At 38.8% G+C, this 20,482-nt stretch overlaps 2 protein-coding genes across 6 annotated transcripts in view; one reads left to right on the forward strand and one right to left on the reverse strand.

The window, feature by feature from the left end:
• The window catches only part of P2RY4 (pyrimidinergic receptor P2Y4), a 575,290-nt gene that overhangs the window by 109,550 nt on the left and 445,258 nt on the right, over positions 1-20,482 (forward strand). For 3 of the 5 annotated variants that reach the window (XM_060182844.1, XM_007530758.2, XM_060182847.1), the window contains one exon: positions 17,801-18,289. The exons of the other annotated variants lie outside the window; for them this stretch is intronic. The gene's annotated coding sequence lies outside the window, so the exon portion shown is untranslated. Of the gene's footprint in view, positions 1-17,800; positions 18,290-20,482 lie in introns of those variants that run through there. 5 annotated transcript variants of the gene reach the window in all.
• AWAT1 (acyl-CoA wax alcohol acyltransferase 1) overlaps positions 1-20,482 on the reverse strand; it is a 46,620-nt gene that overhangs the window by 17,745 nt on the left and 8,393 nt on the right. The window contains 6 exon segments of the mRNA XM_007530768.2: positions 9,722-9,775; positions 10,651-10,675; positions 13,726-13,789; positions 18,234-18,250; positions 20,123-20,197; positions 20,199-20,262. Of these exon segments, the coding sequence (XP_007530830.2) occupies positions 9,722-9,775; positions 10,651-10,675; positions 13,726-13,789; positions 18,234-18,250; positions 20,123-20,197; positions 20,199-20,262 (299 nt within the window).

Consider the following 20,482-nt stretch of genomic DNA (forward strand, 5'->3'; position numbering starts at 1 on the left):
ACTCTTTCATTTAACCTTATGATGGAGTCTGCTATTTCATAGAGGGTGGCTCAATTCTTTATAAACCTTTTTCTCCATAATATTAAATTGAAAGATTGGGCTAGTTGTATTTTCTACTTTAGATATTCTTTCCTCTGCCTGAGTGAGTCTACTTCTGAAGCCTGACACTTGAACTTGCACTGTGCCCAAAGTATCTTCCACACCCTGCAATTCTACATGAAGTTTTTCCTTCATGCTTCCTAACTGCTTGGTGAATTCTGTTTTAAGTTCTTCTTTCATGTTTTCTAGTTGGGTAGAGAATTCTGTTTGGACATATTCCTTTGTGTTTCCTATCTCCTTATTAAATATTTTTAAAATTCTTGAGTACATTCAATATTGTGTTGACTTTTTATAATGAGATTTCTATAGTGTTTCTCTGATAGTCCCTCTATATGTAAAATTTCCTGGGGTTCTTCTGTTTCATTTCTGTTTTTTTCAGTTGTCATTTTCTGAAGTTTGTTTTTGATATTTCTCTGCTGCTTGCACACTTATTGTGCTGGTTATTGCTCAGACAGAACCAAGCATGCTTCCAGGTAACATTGAATATGCCTATGAAATGTAGATGGAAAAGATTGCTGCCAATATTTTCCTCTAAGTATTTGATAATTTCTGATATAATATTCAAGTCCTTGATCCATTTGGAATTTACTTTTTTGCGCAGAGAAATAGGGTAGTTCAGTTTCATTCTTCTGTATGTTTAAACCCAATTTTTCAACACAATTTGTTGAAGATTATCTCCTTTCCTGATTTAATAGTCTGGGCACCTTTGTCAAAAAAATAGATGTCCTATATTATGGTGATGTTGTGTATGATACAGCAAATCCTAACAAAGGGATATTTCAAAGTTAACCCAATTGCCAAATAATGTGATTATAGCAATAACTATCTACTGTCTTCTTAAACCCTAAGACAGCAGGAAACTCCCACTTCCTCTATAAAGCCTATAATTCCCCCAGTCCTGGAACCTCTAGTGTGAGGCTCATATTCCTGCATGCTTCTCTCAGTTTATACCAAATGATATTGTATCCACTGATCCCAACGTAATCAATGCAATGAATACCACCTCAGCTTGCTTCACTTCACACTGTGTCTATATATGTCAGGCATGGAGTGTCAAACCTTCAGCCTCATTACTCAGGTGAGACCTTTCTTTTCATGGTATTCTCTAATTCCACTCCAGGAGGCTCACTTCCTAACAAAGTTCCAAAACATAGATATAGACCAGGTCCTGTGAGATAGAGTGTATGTTCACATGTATCCATAAATTAGGGCAAAATATATACCTGAAAGCAAAAATACACAATAGTCTTTAGTGAGTCAGTATAAAGTTCATAACAAAATGGTGTCTACTTAGATACCCTTCTCACCTACTTCCTATTACAGTTCTCTCACTCCAAAGCTAACCTCATCAAAGCAAAGACTGCAAAAGCGGAATAAGGGCAAGAGACTGGCATACTTTAATGATGACTCTTTAATTCACCATCAGGCCACCGCATCAGCTGGGGCCCTACTCAGGAAGTCCTGAGATTCCCAAACAGGCATGATGGGGCTAGACCTCGAATAAATCCTTCTCTCCGATTGTTACCAGTCTTTTCTATCAGGAACAACACAATAGACCCCTTTGTGGGCACCTATAGGACCCTGACCTCAAATTGGATCAACAGTGGTAGAGAATGTTCCGTCCTTCGAATGGAGATGGACAACATACTCTATGCTACACCTGAGGAAGATGGGTCGATACTGGGGCAGCCTGGAATGTTCCTACTCATGACCACAGAATGTGATCTCAGATATACAGGGTTGCAAAGGTCACATAGGCTCCTAAGCTGATTATGGGCCCCAGGTTACATCAAATTGATGGGGTTTACAGTCAACAATATTTATACCCTTTTCCCATATTAGGGAGCTACTCTCTTCCCTGATGCAGCTTTCTGGTCCTTTTTCCAACCATGAAATCATCTTCCCAGAAAATAACTTGGATCCACCTTCATATCAGATTTCAGGCTCAGGGGAAAAAAGAAAAAGAAAAAAATAATATAGCCACAGTTCCTTTGGAATATAGCTAAAATATGGCTACTAGCTATCTACAAAATGGAGGGCCACCAACTCTTCATCTGCATTATTCCAGCCTTTAAGTCCATGATTGGTCAACAATTTGTTTGGCTTTGTATGTTAACTCTCCTGTCAACTAACAGGTTCCAGATGCTAGCACGATGCTGACCAGACTTCCCTGGACAGACAACCCCACCAAGGTGTCCTGGAGCTCTTCTTTCCCAGACCCCTTCCTCACTAGGGAAAGAGAGAGAAAGGCTGGGAGTATGGATCGACTTGTCAACACTCATGTTCAGTGGGGAAGCAGTTACAGAAGCCAGACCATCCACCTTCTGCATCCCACATTGACTGTGGGTCCATACTCCCAGAGGGTTAAAGAATAGGGAAGCTATCAGGGGAGGGGATGGGATATAGAGTTCTGGTGGTGGGAATTGTATGAAGTTGCACCCCTCTTATCCTATGGTTCATCCAATGTTTCCTTTTTATAAATAATTTTTTTAAAAAATTAGATATACATACATGTGGAGGTGTATTTCTGGTCTCTTAACTTTATTCCACTTGTTAGTGTGTCTATTTTTGTTCCAGTACCAGTCAGATTTGAGTATAATTGCCTTATAATATAGTTTGAGAACTAGGTACATGAAATCTCCAGTTCTGTTTTTTTTTTTTTTTCCAAATTGTTTTGGCAATCATAGGTGTTTTCTGGTTCCAGATAAACTTTTGTAACTTTTGGTCTATTATCTTAAAAAATGTGTGGAGTTGGGGTTCCAGGACACATTGGTGAGTTTGTCTGCTCAGGGAAGTCAGGTTGGCAACATGGTAGCGTCTGCAACTTGGTGGCTGAAAACCATTAAGATATAAAGCAGAATAATTTATTTAGTAATCAGGAACCTAAGGGTAAAAGTATAGCAGATGAAATTTGGGATCTTTATGTTGGAAGGAACTAGAATATCTATTTTAGGTATATTCCAAGGGGCCCATGACTTTGCTATTTTTTGATTGAGCCCACTCAGAATCCTACCCCAGTAGGGAAAGATAGAAACAGGCTGGGGGTATGGATCAGCCTGCCAACACCAATGTCCAGTGGAGAAGCAATTACAGAAGCCAAACTTTCTACCTTCTGCACCCCATAAAGATCTTTGGTCCATACTCCCAGAGGAACAAAGAATAGAGAAACTTTAGGAGGGGAGGTGATATGGAACTCTGGTGGTGGGAATTGTGTGGAATTATACCCTTCTTTTACCACAATTTTGTCAGTCATTATTAAATCACTAATAAAAATTATTTTTTAAAAATGTTTGGAACCTTGATGAGGATTGCATTAAATTTATGTATGACTCAGGGTAGAATATTCATTTTGTTAATTTTTCCAGTCCATGAACATGAACTATCTTTCTATTTCTTTGTATCTTCTTCTATTTCTTTGAATATAGACTCATATTTTTTCAGTGTACAATTCTTTCACTTCTTTTGCTAGGTTTATTCCTAAATATTTCATTATTTTTGCTGCAATAGTTAATGGGACTGATTTCTTCATTTCTTTTTTTTAAATATTTATAAAAAGGAAAAATTGACAAAACCATAGGATAAGAGGAGTACAACTTCGCACGAATTCCACCACCAGAACTCCGTATCCCATTTCCTCCCCTGATAGCTTTCCTATTCTTTAACCCTCTGGGAGTATGGACCCAAGATCATTGTGGGATGCAGAAAGTTGAAGGTCTGGCTTCTGTAGTTGCTTCCCCACTGAACATGGGCATTGACAGGTCCATCCATACTCCCAGCCTTTCTCTCTCTTTCCCTAGTGGGGAAGGGGTCTGGGAAAGCAGAGCTCCAGGACACACTGGTGGGGTTGTCTGTCCAGGTCCTGTTTGCATAATGAAATGCCACTGACTTTTGTATGTTAATTTTGTATCCTGACACCTTACTATATTGCCTGATAATTTCCGGGAGCTTTCTGCTGGATTCTTTAGATTTTTTCTGTATATACTGCTAATTAGGATCTTAACTCAGTTATTTCTGTATTCAGTTCTCTAATTACAAGATAGTTCATGTGTTCTTTCAGTAACTCATGTATTGTTTGCCCATTTCGAATGATATTACCATCAAAGCTTTCCTCACTCTTATTATTATCCCATTGATTAGTGTTTAGATGTTTTCCTCATTCTTTTTTTTTTAATACTAGCTTTATTTATTTATTGGATAGAGACAGCCAGAAATTGAGAGGGGAGGGTAAGATAAAGAGGGAGAGAGAGAGAGAGACACCTGCAGTCCTGCTTTATCACTCATGAAGCTTTCCCTCTGCAGGTGGGGACCAGGGGCTCGAACCTGGGTCCTTTTACACTGTAACATGTGCGCTCAACCAGGTGTGCCACTACCTGGCCCCGTTTTCCTCATTCTTAATTGCTTCTAACCTGTAGAGATTTTTTTTCTGGATTTCTGTCTTCCTTCATTTCTGTAATGTTTCTTTTTGGTTTGACCATTATATTTGGTGTCTTTGAAATATGTGTCCTGGATGTTGTTTATATATGGTGTGAAGTGGCTTCTCCTCTGTTGGCTCCTGGACCCCTGAACCTGGTCACTTTTGGTGTGTTTCAGGAATGGGTAGAGATGTTATTCTAGTGTTGACACCATTAGAGGTAGGGTCTTTTGTGTTCAAATTGAGGAGAGTAGTAAGTGACTGTGGCTTAGTGAGTTTCTGAAGAAATCTTGGTTGCATTTTATTGAGTTTTCAGGTAAGTTTTCATTGTTTTTCTTAGTTTATCAGGAGAGTGATCTGAAATGGCTCTGATTCCATAACCACTGCTCTCTACAATTTAGGACTTTGAGACCAGAACTATGTTGGCCAGCAACCTGCAGAATCTACTACCCAATCACTCCCAGCACTATTTTATTGATTACAGGTTTAAAAATAGGAGGGGGATATGCCATTTAGGGAGCTAATCTCCTAACTTTGGGAAGGAAGAGTTTCTGGGTTGGCATTCATGAGAAGAGTTAGCTCATACTTCTGGGAAACACTCTGTGAAACTTGTCTCTTTCATCTACTACCATTCTTTTCTTTTGTTCCATACTTGCTGATTTATCTCTGATCTCCTACTTGTCTATTTGCTTCTAAGAAGTCTTTATAGAGAGTAATGCTGGGTATGGTCTGCACAGAAATAATTTTCTTTCATTCTTTTAAGGATCCCTTCCATTAAAAGTAAATGAACTGAAAGGAATTATCAATGAACTGGCCTTTCTAGTCCTCTAGTCTCATGACCACTGCCTAGAGTATTAAATGCACTGTCCCTCATCTGTACTTTCTTTATTTTAATAATCAGTCTCCTTGCCTATCACCACTTCTACACATCAACTCCACTAAAACTGCTCTTTTTATGATAACTAACCCAAAATTCTCCATTTCTTTATTTTTAAAAGACATGGAAAAGCTTTATTTTTTATTTAATTTATTTTGCATATAAACAGAAATAAACTGACAAGGAATAGTAAGATAGAGAGGGAGAGAGGGAGGGGGGAGGGAGAGAGGGAGAGAGAGAGAGAGAGGGAGAGAGAGAGAGAGAGAGAGTGTCAGTCTTGCAACATTACTTCACCACTCCTGAAGCTCCCCATCCCTCTGAAGCTGGGAACTGGGGCCTTGAACTAGGTTCGTTGCACATTGTATTTCATTACCATTGTGCTTTATCAAATGTGCTACCACCCAGCCCATCTGTCAATTTAATTTCCATATGTTTGATACCAACTGCCTGGAATTTGTGTATCTGCTACATTGTGATTGGCTTCCATCATACTTTAATTTTAGTTAAATACCTTAACTTTCACCTTGGGCTAATCTCCCCTTGAACTGGAGGGGATTGTAGATAAGCTACGGCACAAGGCTTCATGTCTTAGAACTTGTTACACTTAGCTTTTCATGTTCTTAGTGCATGTTCCAGAGCATTTGTTTCCTGTCTTTCCCACTGTTCAAGGCTCCATCTTCATCATACCTCATGACCTTTTAAGAGCTAACTTGTCTTCTACAAAACTGAGACAACCTATTAATTCAACTTCTCTCTGATTGATTTACAATTATTTCTATATCCATTTTATGCTTCTCCTTATCTTCCATGGAGCCACAGAATAAATATAGACCCTCTTTTTTGTTCCTTTCTGTCTTTCTACATTCTATCTCTTTTAGGAGTGCTGAGTTTTCATGCTTGCAGAATTCCTCCACTCACACTAGAATTACATTTTCCCTTTTGTTGCCCTTGTTGTTTTATTGTTGTTGTAGTTATTATTGTTGTCATCATTGTTTTGGATAAGACAGAGAGAAATGGAGAGAGGAGGGGAAGACAGAGAAGGGGAGAGAAAGATAGACACCTGCAGACCTGCTTCACCACTTGTGAAGCGACACCCCTGCAGGTGGGGAGCCGAGGGCTTGAACTGGGATCCTTAACAGGTCCTTGCACTTCATGCCACGTGCACTCAACCCACTGTGCTACCTACCCCCCACTAGAATTATTTTTCCCTTTTTATTTTAAGATAACGGGAGACAGAGGGAAAGGAGAGACACCAATCACTTATTATGCACGATGCTTCTTGAATAGTAAGCATGGTCTCTACTGGTTGGGCTATCTCTTGGCCCCAGGTGTCTTCATTTTCAGTCTCTTCTATAACTGTTATTATCTTTTACAGGGCTGGGTGATGATTTTCCCAGTAGAGTGCACTCATTACCATTTGAAAAGATGTGTGTTCAAGTCCCAAGTCCCAACCTGCAAGAGGGAAGCTTCAAGAGTGGTGGGGATATGTTATCTCTATTTCTCTCTCCTTTTCTCTCTATTTCTCCCTCTCTCTCTCTCCTCTACCTCTCTCTCTGTCACTCTCTGTGACCACTAGGAATAGTGGAGTACTGTAAGCACTGTGACCCCATCAATAACCTTGGTATCAAAAACAAACAAAAATCAAAACATTACCACTGATACCTTAACTATGCTAGATCCTCTAGCTAACATTCTATTTATCTCGCTGCTAGATTTCCAGAAAGAGTACCATGAACTCCATTTTCTCATCACAAAGTTACTGTTTGACTATCTGAATTCAGTTTCTTTCTACAATTTTCTGTACCTAGAACACAAATTATTTCATAACCATGCATTTTATTTTTTTATTTTTAATTTTTTGTTATTAATAGTATGGTACAAAATTGTAAGATTACAATGTATAGTTCTACACCACACCCACTACCATAGTTCTGTATCTCCAAAAATAACTATCATAGCTCTCACAAGTCTTAGAAACAGTTTGCTTATATGCATGAATTTTAATGTTATTTTCTGTATGTATCATCTTTGACTTTTATACTTCACTTGCCATCTCTTTGAAATAATTTCACTTCCATTTTTTAACAAAATAAAAAGTTCAGAAGGTCTACTATGGCCACACTGAAAGAAAATATTCACCTCTATCTCCTAAACCTTGACAATTAATTTTATTTTTCCAGCTTCCGTGTGTGTGTGTGTGTGTGTGTGTGTGTGCGCAAATACATTTTTTAAAATCAGAGCACTGCTTAGCTCTGGTTAATGGTGGTGTTGGGGTTTGAACCTGGGACTTTGGAGCGTCAGGCATGAGAGTCTCTTTGCATGACCATTGTCTTATCTACCCTTGCCCCATATATTTTAAAATTCTTCTTTTTAATTTTTATTTATCTTAATCAAAAACATTGTTCAGAGGAGTTGGGCAGTAGCACAGCAGGTTAAGCACAGGTGGTGTGAAGCCAAGGATCTGTGTAAGGATCCCAGTTCGAGCCCCCGGCTCCCCACCTGCAGAGGAGTCACTTCACAAGCAGAGAAGCAAGTCTGCAGGTGTCTATCTTTCTCTCTCCATCTCTGTCTTCCCCCTCCTCTCTCCATTTCTCTCTGTCCTATCTAACAACTACAACAATAAAATAACAAGAGCAACAAAAGGGAATAAATAAATAAATATTTAAAAAAAACGCTGTTCAGTCCTGGTTTATTTTGGTACCAAGGATAAGCCTGGGATTTTAGAGCCTCTGGCATGCAAGTCTTTTTGCTGAACCATCTTGCTATCTCCATGACCATGAAATTTTGCTTAAAAACTTTATTTCCCTAGCATCATCTTATGACAGAGCTGAGCAGTTCTCTGGTCCTCTCCTTCCCTCCATCTTTCATTATCTCTCACAATAAACAAATAAATAAATATTTAATAAAACATAAATATTTATCCTGTTACTAGTCTTTCATATCTAGAATTTCATTTATTGCATAACATTTACATTCATCAGTATTTCCTATTTTATTTGACGATTCCTCAATTATTGGATATTGAGGTGATTTCCAACTTTTCTGTGTTTAGAACATCTTAACACATATGACTTTTTTTTCTTTTCTTTTTGTCCTGTTCCTAGAACAAATTCCTAATAGTAGAATCAACAGAACAAAGAGCATGAACATTTTGATGAATCTTGATTTCTAAAAAGACTGCAACTTTCAGCATCACAAAGAAACATGAATGTTCCCTTGAAGCTCTAGTACTGGAATGTCTAACAAATGCTTTGCATGGAGTGAATATTAATTTATTAATTTTATATATTTGATTACTCACGGTACTGAACATTTTGAACGTGTTTGCTGTTTGCACTTTCTCTTGTGTCAATTGCATGTTCATATTCTCCTTCAACTAGTATCTAGTGATATTGTTATTTATCTAAATATATTCATTTAGCATATTTGTTAACCCTTAGCCATATTTGAAATACCTGATATTTATTATAATACTTTTTACTTCATTAGTATTTTAGAGTGGGAAGAGTGGGAGAGACACCTCTGTAGTGTTCTACCATTTATGCTGTCTTCCCGCCCATACTGTTCATGTTGTCCCCATGTAAACCCAGTGATAGAATTCAGTCCTTTTTGCATTGTGAGCCATATGCTCTACCAGGAGACAAATCTTCTGGCCCCTCCTTTTTATTTTAGTTTCTTATTTTTATCTCCTCACTTTAGAATATAGCTCTTGGGAGTCGGGCGGTGGCGCAGCGGGTTAAGCGAACATGGCACAAAGCTCAAGGACCGGCATAAGGATCCCGGTTGGAACCCCTGGCTCCCCACCTGCAGGGGAGTTACTTTATAGGCGATGAAGCAGGTCTGCAGGTGTTTCCCTTTCTCTCTCCCTCTCTATCTTTCCATCCTCTCTCCATTTCTCTCTGTTCTATCCAACAACGACAGCAATAATAACTACAACAATAAAACAACAAGGGCAACAAAAGGGAATAAATAAATAAATAAATTTTAAAAAAGGAAACATTGACAAAAACATAGGATAAGAGGGGTACAACTTTGCACAGTTCCCACCACCAGACCACCGTATCCCATCCCCTCCCTTGATAGCTTTCCTTTTCTTTAACCCTCTGGGAGTATGGACCCAAGATCATTGTGGGATGCAGAAGGTTGAAGTTCTGGCTTCTGTAATTGCTTCCCCACTGAACATGGGTGTTGACAAGTGGATCCATACTCCCAGCCTGTCTCTCTCTTCCCTAGTGGGGAAGGGCTTCTGGTTCTTGCTATCTTATCCCTGACTGATTGCCATAGCCTCTTAGTTTAATCTCTCCTCATATAAAACTATGCTATACAATGCATACCGCTAGATTAATTGGTCCAAATACTGCTTTCACTCTTTCATGTTTTCCCATTGTCTATAACACAAATTTCAATCCTTTAGTCAGAAATTCAAGAAGACCTTTTCATAAGATGCTGGACCAACACAGGGTTTTGTATCTGTTCTCCTGGCATCAGTAGTGAGACTACAGCAATACATGGAAAAACATGCACAGAAACTGAATTTCCATAGTAGGAGATGGAAAGGTTTAATATCCAGGCTGGGTTGATAGGGGGGCATACACAGAAAACACCTTCTGCCAAAAAGATAGAAAGCCTATTATATGATAACAAACCACAAACTGAAGAGATCTATAAGATCAGGGATTCTGGTTTAGGAAGTGGGCACAGGTTATTCCCAAATCTCAGAACCCCAATCTTATTCTCACAACTCTACAACAACTTGAAGTGGTAGTTTAAGAATTGTAGGGGTAGAGTGACAGCCCACATGGGATGCTTTGCAGGAGCTCAGAGGAGAGCTTGAAAGGCCCCAGTAGATTCACTTTTCACAGACCCTGGGAGCAAATTTGGATTCCCACTTTAGCCTGCAGAATACTGCCTTCTAGGTTCACAACCCTACTAAACCCAGAGAAATTAAGAGCAACAAATCAGGGAAAGAGGAATTCAGGGCTGCAGCCCTCCAAAGGGAGCAGCTTGCCTAAGCTCTGGGCTACAACATATTGGAACTCAGTTTCCATAACAACTGACCCTGGGAGCAAATTCTTGATTCATAGCTCCTGGTCCCATTTAGGGAACTTTCACAACCTAGATTAGTCTTTGTCCTAGCGACCTAGTTACCACTGCTTGCCACTCTAAACTCCAGGACACCTCCCCCTAGCCCCCAGGTTCAAACATAATCCTGAGGCCAGGTTCTCACAGAATAGTAAAAAAATGAGAAGAGAGAAGGAAGTACCTGCATGGTTGGAACAACACAGCAACTGGATGAAAACACAAAAATTAACAGACCTGTATACATTTCCTAAAGGAAACATCAAAACTGTGGTCCTCACTGAAATAAGTTCAGTGGAAGAAAGCTTCAAGATGAAATGTTCAATAAAAGAAAAAAAAAACCAAATTCAGAATATGAAAAAAAGTTAAAGCAGAAATCAGAGCAATAAAGAATATAGTAGCTCAGATGCTGTATTTATAGATGCTACTGTATTCTTTTTTTTTTTTACATGTGGATTTATTTATTTATTTTTAATTTTTTTCTTTTTTTATTGGGGAATTAATGTTTTACATTCAACAGTAAGTACAATAGTTTGTACATGCATAACATTCCCCAGTTTCCCATATAACAATACAACCCCCACTAGGTCCTCTGAATCCTTCTTGGACCTGTATTCTCCCCACCCACCCACCCCAGAGTCTTTACTTTGGTGCGATACGCCAATTCCATTTCAGGTTCTACTTGTGTTTTCTTTTATGATCTTGTTTTTCAACTTCTGCCTGAGAGTGAGATCAGGCCATATTCATCCTTCTGTTTCTGACTTATTTCACTCAACAAGATTTTTTTCAAGGTCCATCCAAGATCGGCTGAAAATGGTGAATTCACCATTTTTAATAGCTGAGTAGTATTCCATTGTGTATATATACCACAACTTGCTCAGCCACTCATATGTTGTTGGACACCTGGGTTGCTTCCAGGTTTTGGCTATTACAAATTGTGCTGCCAAGAACATATGTGTACACAGATCTTTCTGGATGGATATGTTGGGTTCCTTAGGATATATCCCCAGGAGAGGAATTGCAGCATCAGAGGGTAGGTCCATTTCTAGCCTTCTGAGAGTTCTCCAGACTGTTCTCCACAGAGGTTGGACCAACTGACATGCCCACCAGCAGTGTAGGAGGGTTCCTTTGACCCCACACCCTCTCCAGCATTTGCTGCTGTTACCTTTTCTGATGTATGACATTCTCACAGGAGTGAAGTAGTATCTCATTGTTGTCTTTATTTGCATTTCTCTGATAATCAGAGACTTGGAGCATTTTTTCATGTGTTTCTCAGCCTTTTGGATCTCTTCTGTGGTAAATATTCTGTCCATGTCCTCCCCCCATTTTTGGATGGGGTTATTTGTTGTCTTGTTGAGTTTGGCAAGCTCTTTATATATGTTGGTTATTAAACTCTTGTCTGATGTATGGCATGTAAAGATCGTCTCCCATTCTGTGAGGGGTCTCTTGGTTTGGGTAGTGGTTTCTTTTGCTGTGAAGAAGCTTTTTAATTTGATGTAGTCCCATAGGTTTATACTTGCCTTAGTCTTCTTTGTAATTGGATTCGTTTCATTGAAGATATCTTTAAAATTTATGAGGAAAAGAGTTCTGCCAATATTTTCTTCTAAGTATCTGATAGTTTGTGGTCTAACATCCAAGTCCTTGATCCACTTGGAATTTACTTTTGTATTTGGTGAAATACAGGGGTTCAGTTTCATTCTTCTGCATGTTTCAACCCATTGTTTCCAACACCATTTGTGAAGAGACTCTGCTTTCCCCATTTAATAGTCTGAGCCCCTTTGTCAAAGATTAGATGTCCGTAGGTGTGGAGGCAACTGTATTCTTAGATTCAGTAGAGAGGATCCACCATCAGAAAGATAGAAGTTAGATACTGAAATGATTAGCTGCAGGAGAGGGAAGATGAAACCATCAAGAAAAGCACAATACAAATAAAAAGAATAAAAAAGGAAAAAACTAAAATAAAGATAAGACGACATCAAGAAGAATAGTAGTGTCAGAAAGAGAAGAGAAGGAGTCGGGCAGTAGAGCAGTGGGTTAAGCACATGTGGTGCAAAGCACAAGGACCAGCATAAGGATCCCGATTTGAGCCCCCGGCTCCCCACCTACAGAGGAGTTGCTTCACAGGCAGTGAAACAGGTCTTTGTCTATCTTTCTCTCCCCTCCTCTGCCTTCCCCTCCTCTCTCCATTTCTCTCTGTCCTGTCCAACAACGATGACATCAGTATAAACAACTATAATAACTACAACAATAAGGCAACAAAAGGAAATAAATAAATAAATAAATGTTAAAAAAGGAAAGAGAAGAGAGAGAGAATATGAATTATTTGAAGTAATACTACCCCAAAATTCCCCCCAAGTAGAGGGAGAAAGTTCCTCAGATTCACCCAGCTCTTAAAGCTCCAAGAAAATTAAATCCAAATCTAAACTCAGCAAGGCATATAATAATTAAAATGGTAAAGAACAAAGATAAGGAAAAAATATTGAAGGTAAGAGAAAGTCACTTTTAAGGGAATTTCCATAGGACTACCAACTGATTTCTTCAACAGAAGCTATAAAGGGTAGAAAGGATTGGCAGGACATATTCAAAGTTTTGAATGGAAAAAATATCTCATTATCAATCAGATTTAAAGGAACAATAACAGCTTTTCAGACAAACAGCAGTTACAGGTGTTCATTACTACTAAAACAGCCCTACAAGAAATACTAAATCTGGCAAAATAACTCACTTGGATAGCACACTGCTTTGCCATGTGTGTGACCTAGGTTTGAACTCAGCTTCTACAGCACTGAAGGAAGTTTTGGTGCTGTGATGTCTCTCTTTCTTTTTCTCTTTTCTTTTTCCTTTCCTTTCCTTTCCTTTCCTTTCCTTTCCTTTCCTTTCCTTTCCTTTCCTTTCCTTTCCTTTCCTTTCCTTTCCTTTCCTTTCCTTTCCTTTCCTTTCCTTTCTCTCTCTTTCCCTTCCTTCCTTCCTTTCTTTTACCAGAACAATGCTCACCTCTAGTTTATGGTGTGTTGGAGATTGAGTCTGGGACTTTGGGGCCTCAAACATGAAAACCTTTTTGCATAACCACTGTACTGTCTTCTCTGCATTCTCTCTAAACACACACACACACACACACACACACACACACACACACAGAGAGAGAGAGAGAGAGAGAGAGATTAGCATACATAAAATGAAAAAATATATATAATTACCTCACCCAGAGGGGATAATCAAACAAAACAAGGAAGATAAGAAAAGTCCAGTGAAAACAAACTTTTGGATTTGGACCACAAAACTGTGGTTGTTAAAGTGGGCTGGGAGTTGATAGGAGGACTGGGCTGCAAGCATGAAGGGGATCAAATGGATTTTGATGAAGGGATACTGGTACTTTAGTGGTGGGTGTGGTGTAGATCATATGCTGAAGAGGTATAAAGTTATACTGCTAAAGATTTATAGTCTTGTAAATTAAGGTTACCTCAAAAGCAAATAAAATATATTAAGTAAAAAAATAAAGGCCCTTTAGTCTTACTTTCTATTCCTCTCCAATATGTCTCTCTTCTCTAGGTAGTTTGCTTATTTTTCCTCTGCAAATAATTTCCTTAATTATTCCTAAATAATTTCTGCAAATAGTTTCCTTAAATTTCCTCTGTTCTTTCTCAGATCTATACATTTATTCTCACCTCCCCACTCACCACCACAGAGGCAACTAGAATCTCTTATTTCTTCTCTATCCTTTAAAAAAATATTTATTTATTTATTTCCTTTTTGTTGCCTTTGTTTTTATTGTAGTTATTATTGTTGTTGTTATTGATGTCATCATTGTTGGATAGAACAGAGAGAAATGGAGAGGAGGAGAAGACAGAGGGGGAGAGAAAGACAGACACCTGCAGACCTGCTTCACTGCCTGTGAAGCAACTCCCCTGTAGGTGGGGAGCCAGGGACTCGAACCAGGATCCTCACGCAGGTCCTTGTGCTTTCTGCACTACTGCCTGACTCCCTCTCACTATTCTTTACCTATCCAGTTCCCAAGGTTTTTTATTGAGGCTTTCCCTGCTTTCTTTTTCTTTTTCTGCTAGCTTTCATACACAATGACCTGGTCACAGCCCACAGTACTTATTGTCTATATAAATCATTTGATACATTTATTGCCTTTTAATATTACTTGTACTGTTATCTTGAATTGTTATTTAACTCTTTATATATGTTTGCTTTGAGTTCTTGCTTATAATTCCCTTGAATTACTGTGATACAATGGAAAGAATTTAGTCCTTAATTTCAGAAGGCTGAGTCCTAGTTATAAAAATGGGGCTTAGGTGTGTCACTTGGGTTCTGAGTCACAATTTCATTATCTGTAAAATGAGGATCGTAATCTCAGTCCTAGACATGTCTTCAGATCGTGGTAAGATCAGGATGTAGATAATAGAGCATATGTTTTACATGTACGAAGCCTTGGGCTTGATCCCCAGCATCCAGGAAAAAAATATCAGATTATGGTGGGATTGAGAATATAGAGAATTAACCAAATATAAATGGATATTATGATGTTATATCATTTGCTTAATAACTGGTGCTTAATAAATATTTGATGAGTAGTTCGTTACATGTCAGTAATTTAGTTTAATTTCTCTTCTCCTGAGCATATGTCCATGTTAAAATATCATACGAAACACAGGGAACCCAAAGACTTAGGGACATTTCAGGAAGAAGGCAGGTAGGAAGGGCATTTGAGAGATATTTTCAAGGAAAGTAGCTCTGTCAAACGTTCTCCTGCATTGACTACTTACTACTTGGCTTGACCTGAGAGACTTACTTAGATGTAGAGAGGAAAAAAATGTAGTACATCTGAAATTTCACTTTCCTTAAATTTTCTACCCCTTACCTCATAGTTCCTAACTGTTTTAACAAAATGGTTCACCTAGCACTCTGTTCACTTTTATTGACATGATGAAAGTCAGATTTTTATTGAAGAAAATAGTGAGTACTTGTGAGAACAATAATTTTTAGTTAGATAATCTGATTTGGCTTTGAATCCTTGATCTCCCACTCACTAGCTACCTGAAATCAGACAAGCTACTTAATCTCTCAGAGCTTCAGTTTTATCCTTGGAAATTGTTGACAGGATTATCTATTTGCCAGAGTTGTTGTGAAGAGTCATTGGAAGGGGGTCACATCATCATGCACAAAAGATCCTTTCGTATGAAAATGTGTGTGCTCAACTGGATGTTCCACCAGCTTCCCCCCACCTTTTAAATGTATTATTTCTTTACAAACTCTTGTGTCAAGGGCTGATTTTCAATAGACCACAAAGGAGCTGCTTTGCTATATACGCAATCCTAACCCAGAAGCAGGTTACCTTCAAATGAACATCTGTGTTTCTGTCTACTTTTGAAAAATTCTCAGAATATATATTTGAGAAATTGTGAAATAAACCTTAGTAGGGGTTTAAAATAATAGCTACAAAATGGATACCTCACAGGAGACTCTCAGGATGGTTGCAAATGCCATGGGATTATAATGTTAAAGGACCACTGTGAGGACAATGTGACCTGTGTGGAATGACTCTTCCAAATGAAAAATAATCTTTTAAATGCCTAGATTTCATTTTTGAGTATATATTCCTTTAGTTTAAGCAGTTAATGTTTCAAATTTGTAAACTGATCGAATTATGACACTGGGTTTTAATTGTTAGTGAATTTTTAAAAAAATATTTATTTATATTCCCTTGTGTTGTCCTTGTTTTTTATTGTTGTTGCAGTTATTATTATTGATGTCATCGTTGTTGGATCAGACAGAAAGAAATGGAGAGAGGAGGGGAAGACAGAGGGGAGAGAGACTGACACCTACAGACCTGCTTCACTGCCTGTGAAGTGACTCCCCTGCAGGCTTGAACCAGGATCCTTAGGCTTTGCGCCATGTGCGCTTAACCCACTGCACTACTGCCTGACTCCCGTGAATTTCTTTTTTTTTAAGTTTTATTTATAAAATGGAAATACTGACAAGACCATAGTGCATTTATAATAACAACTTTTTAAAAAATATTAAATCACCTATAATCTTAGACCAGCAGGTCCTGTCAGTAACTAAGATATAGTTATTTGTAAATATCATTAAATGACATAAATCATGGTGAGGCCTTGTATGGCACAGTAAATCCTAACCATGGGATTTTCAAAGTAAAATAGGTTCCTAAATAACTTGGGTATAATAATAATTATCTATTGCCTTCTTAAACTCTAAGACAGCAAGGAACCTTCCCCATTCTGTTTAAAATCTCTATTTCTACTTCACCAATATGTCCTGGAACCCCATCTTCCCATAGCCCTACCCAACTAGAGAAAGGTAGAGACAGGCGGGGTTATGGATTGACCTGTCAAAGCCATGTCCAGGAGAGAAGCAATTCAGAAACCAGACCTCTGACTTTTTGCATCCCATAGAGATCTTTGGTCTATAATCCCAAAGGGACAGAGAATGAGGGAACTTCCAGTGGAGAAGATGGAATATAGCATGCTGGTGGTGGGAGTTATGGAATTATGCCTTCCTTATCCCACAATCTTGTCTATCAGTTTTAAATTACTACTAATAATAAAGAAGATAAGCTGGAAAACACAAAGCAGAACTTGGACTGGGATTCGTGTATTGCATCAAAGTAAAAGACTCTGGGGTGGAGGGGAGGGTTCAGGTCCTGCAACATGATGGCAGAGGACTAGAGGGGGTTGAATTGTTATGTGGAAAATTGAGAAATGTTGTACATGTACAAACTACTGTATTTTACTGTTGACTGTAAAACACTAATCCCCCAAATAAAGAAAAAAATCCATATTTCTCCAAGTCCTGGAACCTCTGGGGATTTGCTTGTTTTTCTTCACACTTCTCTTAATCCCTACCATTTGATACTGTATCTCTTGACCTTGATCAAATCAGTGTAACCAGTACCACCTCAACATATTTCACTTCAGACTGTATCCAGAAATGCCAAACCTGAAATGTCAACCCTCCAGCTCCAATACTCTGGTGATATATTTTCTAACATATGTGACTCCCTAGTTCCATTTCAAATGGCATATTTCTATTTATTTATTTATTTATTTATTCCCTTTTGTTGCCCTTGTTTTATTGTTGTAGTTATTATTGTTGTCGTCGTTGTTGGATATGACAGACAGAAATGGAGACAGGAGAGGGAAGACAGAGAGGGGGAGAGAAAGATAGATACCTGCAGACCTGCTTCACCGCTCGTGAAGTGACTCCCCTGCAGGTTTCGAGCCAGGGCTTAGTTCTATCTGCTCTATTCTTACTTTTAGGTTCCTGATTATTAAAGAGTTTTCCCTTCTTTATATCTTACTGTTTTTCAGCCACCTAGTTGCAGATGCTACCATGACACCATCCTGACTTCCCTGGGCAGATGACCTCACCAATGTGTCCTGAAACTTTACCTCTCCAGAGCCCTACTCCTCTAGGGAAAGATAGAAACAGACTGAGGGTATGGATTGACCTGAAAGTGCCCATGACCAGCAGAGAAGCAATTACAGAAGCCAGACCTTCTACCTTCTGCACCCCATAATGACCTTGGGTCCATACTCCCAGAGGGTTGAAGAATAGGAAAGCTATCAAGGGAGGCAATGGGATATGGAGTTCTGGTGGTGGGAATTGTGTGGAATTGTACCCCTCTTATCCTATGGTCTTGTTAGTGTTTCTATTTTATAAATAAAAATAAAAAAACATACACATAGGTATAGAAAGTTGTATGCTATGTGTTAGCACCGTAGAAGACTAGATATAACATACCTAAAGCATTTGGCAATCTGAAGGGGAAGAAAAAGAATAGGGAAGCTTTTAATGAGGGTGGGGATGATTTACAGAACTCTGGGGGTGGGAATTGTATGAAATTGTACCCCTCTTATTCTACAATCTTGTTAATCATTATTAAATCACTAATAAAAGAAAAGAAAAGTATTACTGAGAAAGGAGCCTTTGATTACCTGATGTTGTGCTTGTTAGTTAAGTGGTATGGATATACCTTTGCATTCTAGTTCAGCAAATCAACACACAAATGCATATGGCAGCATTACTTACAAATGCCCCAAAAGGAAAACAACTCAGAAGTCTGTAAATCTAGAAAGGGATAAAAATGTGGTATGTAATTATAGTAAAATATTACTGTCATAAAAACAAAAAAAATATGAACCTTGGAGACATGATAGGAGAAGGAAGTCAGCCACAAAAGACCACATATTCTATGATTCCATTTATGTGAAATGCCTAGAACTGAAAAATCTGTAGAAATAAAGTATATTAAGGTTGATAGGGACTGGAAGAGATTGGGGAGTGGTGCTCATACATATTGGGCTTTTTTTGGATGAGACTTTAAAATGTTCAAAATATTAGATTGGTAGTGGTTGTATGACTCTAGGGATAAATACTACTGAATTTTCACTTTAGATAAGCAAATTAGGATGCTGGGCAATGACACACTTGGTTGAGTGCACATGTTATGATGCACAAGGACCCAGGTTTAAGCCCCCAGTCCCCATCTGCAGGGGGAAAGCTTTGCAAGTGGTGAAGCAGTGCTATTTCCCTCCCTCTCTATCTCCCACTTCCCTCTCTATTTTTGGCTGTCTCTACCCAATAAAAAATATATTTTAAATAAGCAAAATTGTGGTATAAAATTATATATTAATTTTTCTTTATTTTCCTCTCTCCATCCTTTCTCTCCCACTTCTACTTCTTTCCTTTTTTCCCCCTTTTTCTTCCTTTCTTTCTGTCTTTTCATCCCGTTTCCCAGAGTACTTCTCAGCTTTGGCTTATGGTGTTGCTGGGGATTGAATGTGGAACCTTTGGTGTCTTAGGCATAAAAGTTTATTGCATATTCAGCCACCAGGTTGCAGATGCTACTATGATTCCATCCTGATTTCTCTAGGCAGAAAACCTCACAAATGTGTCCCGAAGTCCCACCTTTCCAGAACCCTACCCCATTAGGGGAAGATAGACATAGGCTGGGGATATGGATTGACCTGTTAATGCCCATGTCCAGTGGAGAAGCAATTACAGAAGCCAGAACTCCCACCTTCTGTACCCCATAAAGAATTTTGCTCCACTCTCCCAGAAGGTAAAAATAATGTGGAAGTTTCTAGTGGAGGGACATGGAATTTTGGTGGTGGGGAACTGCATAGGATTATACCCCTGTTATCTTACAATTATTGTTAATTATAGTTACAATATAATTATATTGTAATGATTATAGCTAATCATTATTGAACCACTAATAAAATTAAAAAAAGTTTATTGCACAAACTGCTGTTTTTTCCCCCATTTCTCAATTTTCAAAATGCATTAAAGCAAAAACAGTGATAGAGTGCTGAATACCTGCGTATGATTTGCAACCTTTAGGACCTGGAGAGTTTGACTGTTGGGGAGAAAAGAGAGAAAGAGGAAAGCCAGGAGGTGGGGCAGGGAGTTTGTGTAGGTGTTGGGGACAGGGAGCAGAAGGTGCACCAGAGCAGAGGGTGCCTGGTCTGAGAAATGACTGAGTGAAGGCTCTCAGGTATGACAACTGAGGATTCTGTAGAAGGGAAGAGTTCCAGTGTCCTCCCTCATCTCCTTTCCTTTTATGGTTTGCAGCAAATGAATCTTTACTCCAAGGGACATCCTTTTGGGTATGTAGTCTCTTCCATTACTGGAATATCAGCTTTTGGGTCTCTGAACAACCATATTGGGTCTTATGTTCATCAAACAGTTTGCACAGGGCATCCATGGTATTTGCTCACTGTCTCCTGGCTTGGGTTTTCAACTTTGGGCACTGGTAGAGGCTCTCCAACTGCCAGGAGAGGGTGGGGAAAGAGAAACAGTATGTTAGAATCTTCTCTTCCTTGAACCTCCCTCCCTGGGCTTGGTTCTCTCATATCCTTAGTGAGCTCCCAGTTTCTCACTCTTTACTTCCCTCCTCTTTGCTAAGGGTTAGATGACAACTGAGGTTGAGGTTGAAGTTGAGAAAGAGTTGCTGTTGTTAAAATTCGGAGGCTCTAGCTGGCCGGGCT

This window comes from Erinaceus europaeus, chromosome X (genome assembly GCF_950295315.1).
Source record: "Erinaceus europaeus chromosome X, mEriEur2.1, whole genome shotgun sequence".
Taxonomy (NCBI): Eukaryota; Metazoa; Chordata; class Mammalia; order Eulipotyphla; family Erinaceidae; genus Erinaceus; species Erinaceus europaeus.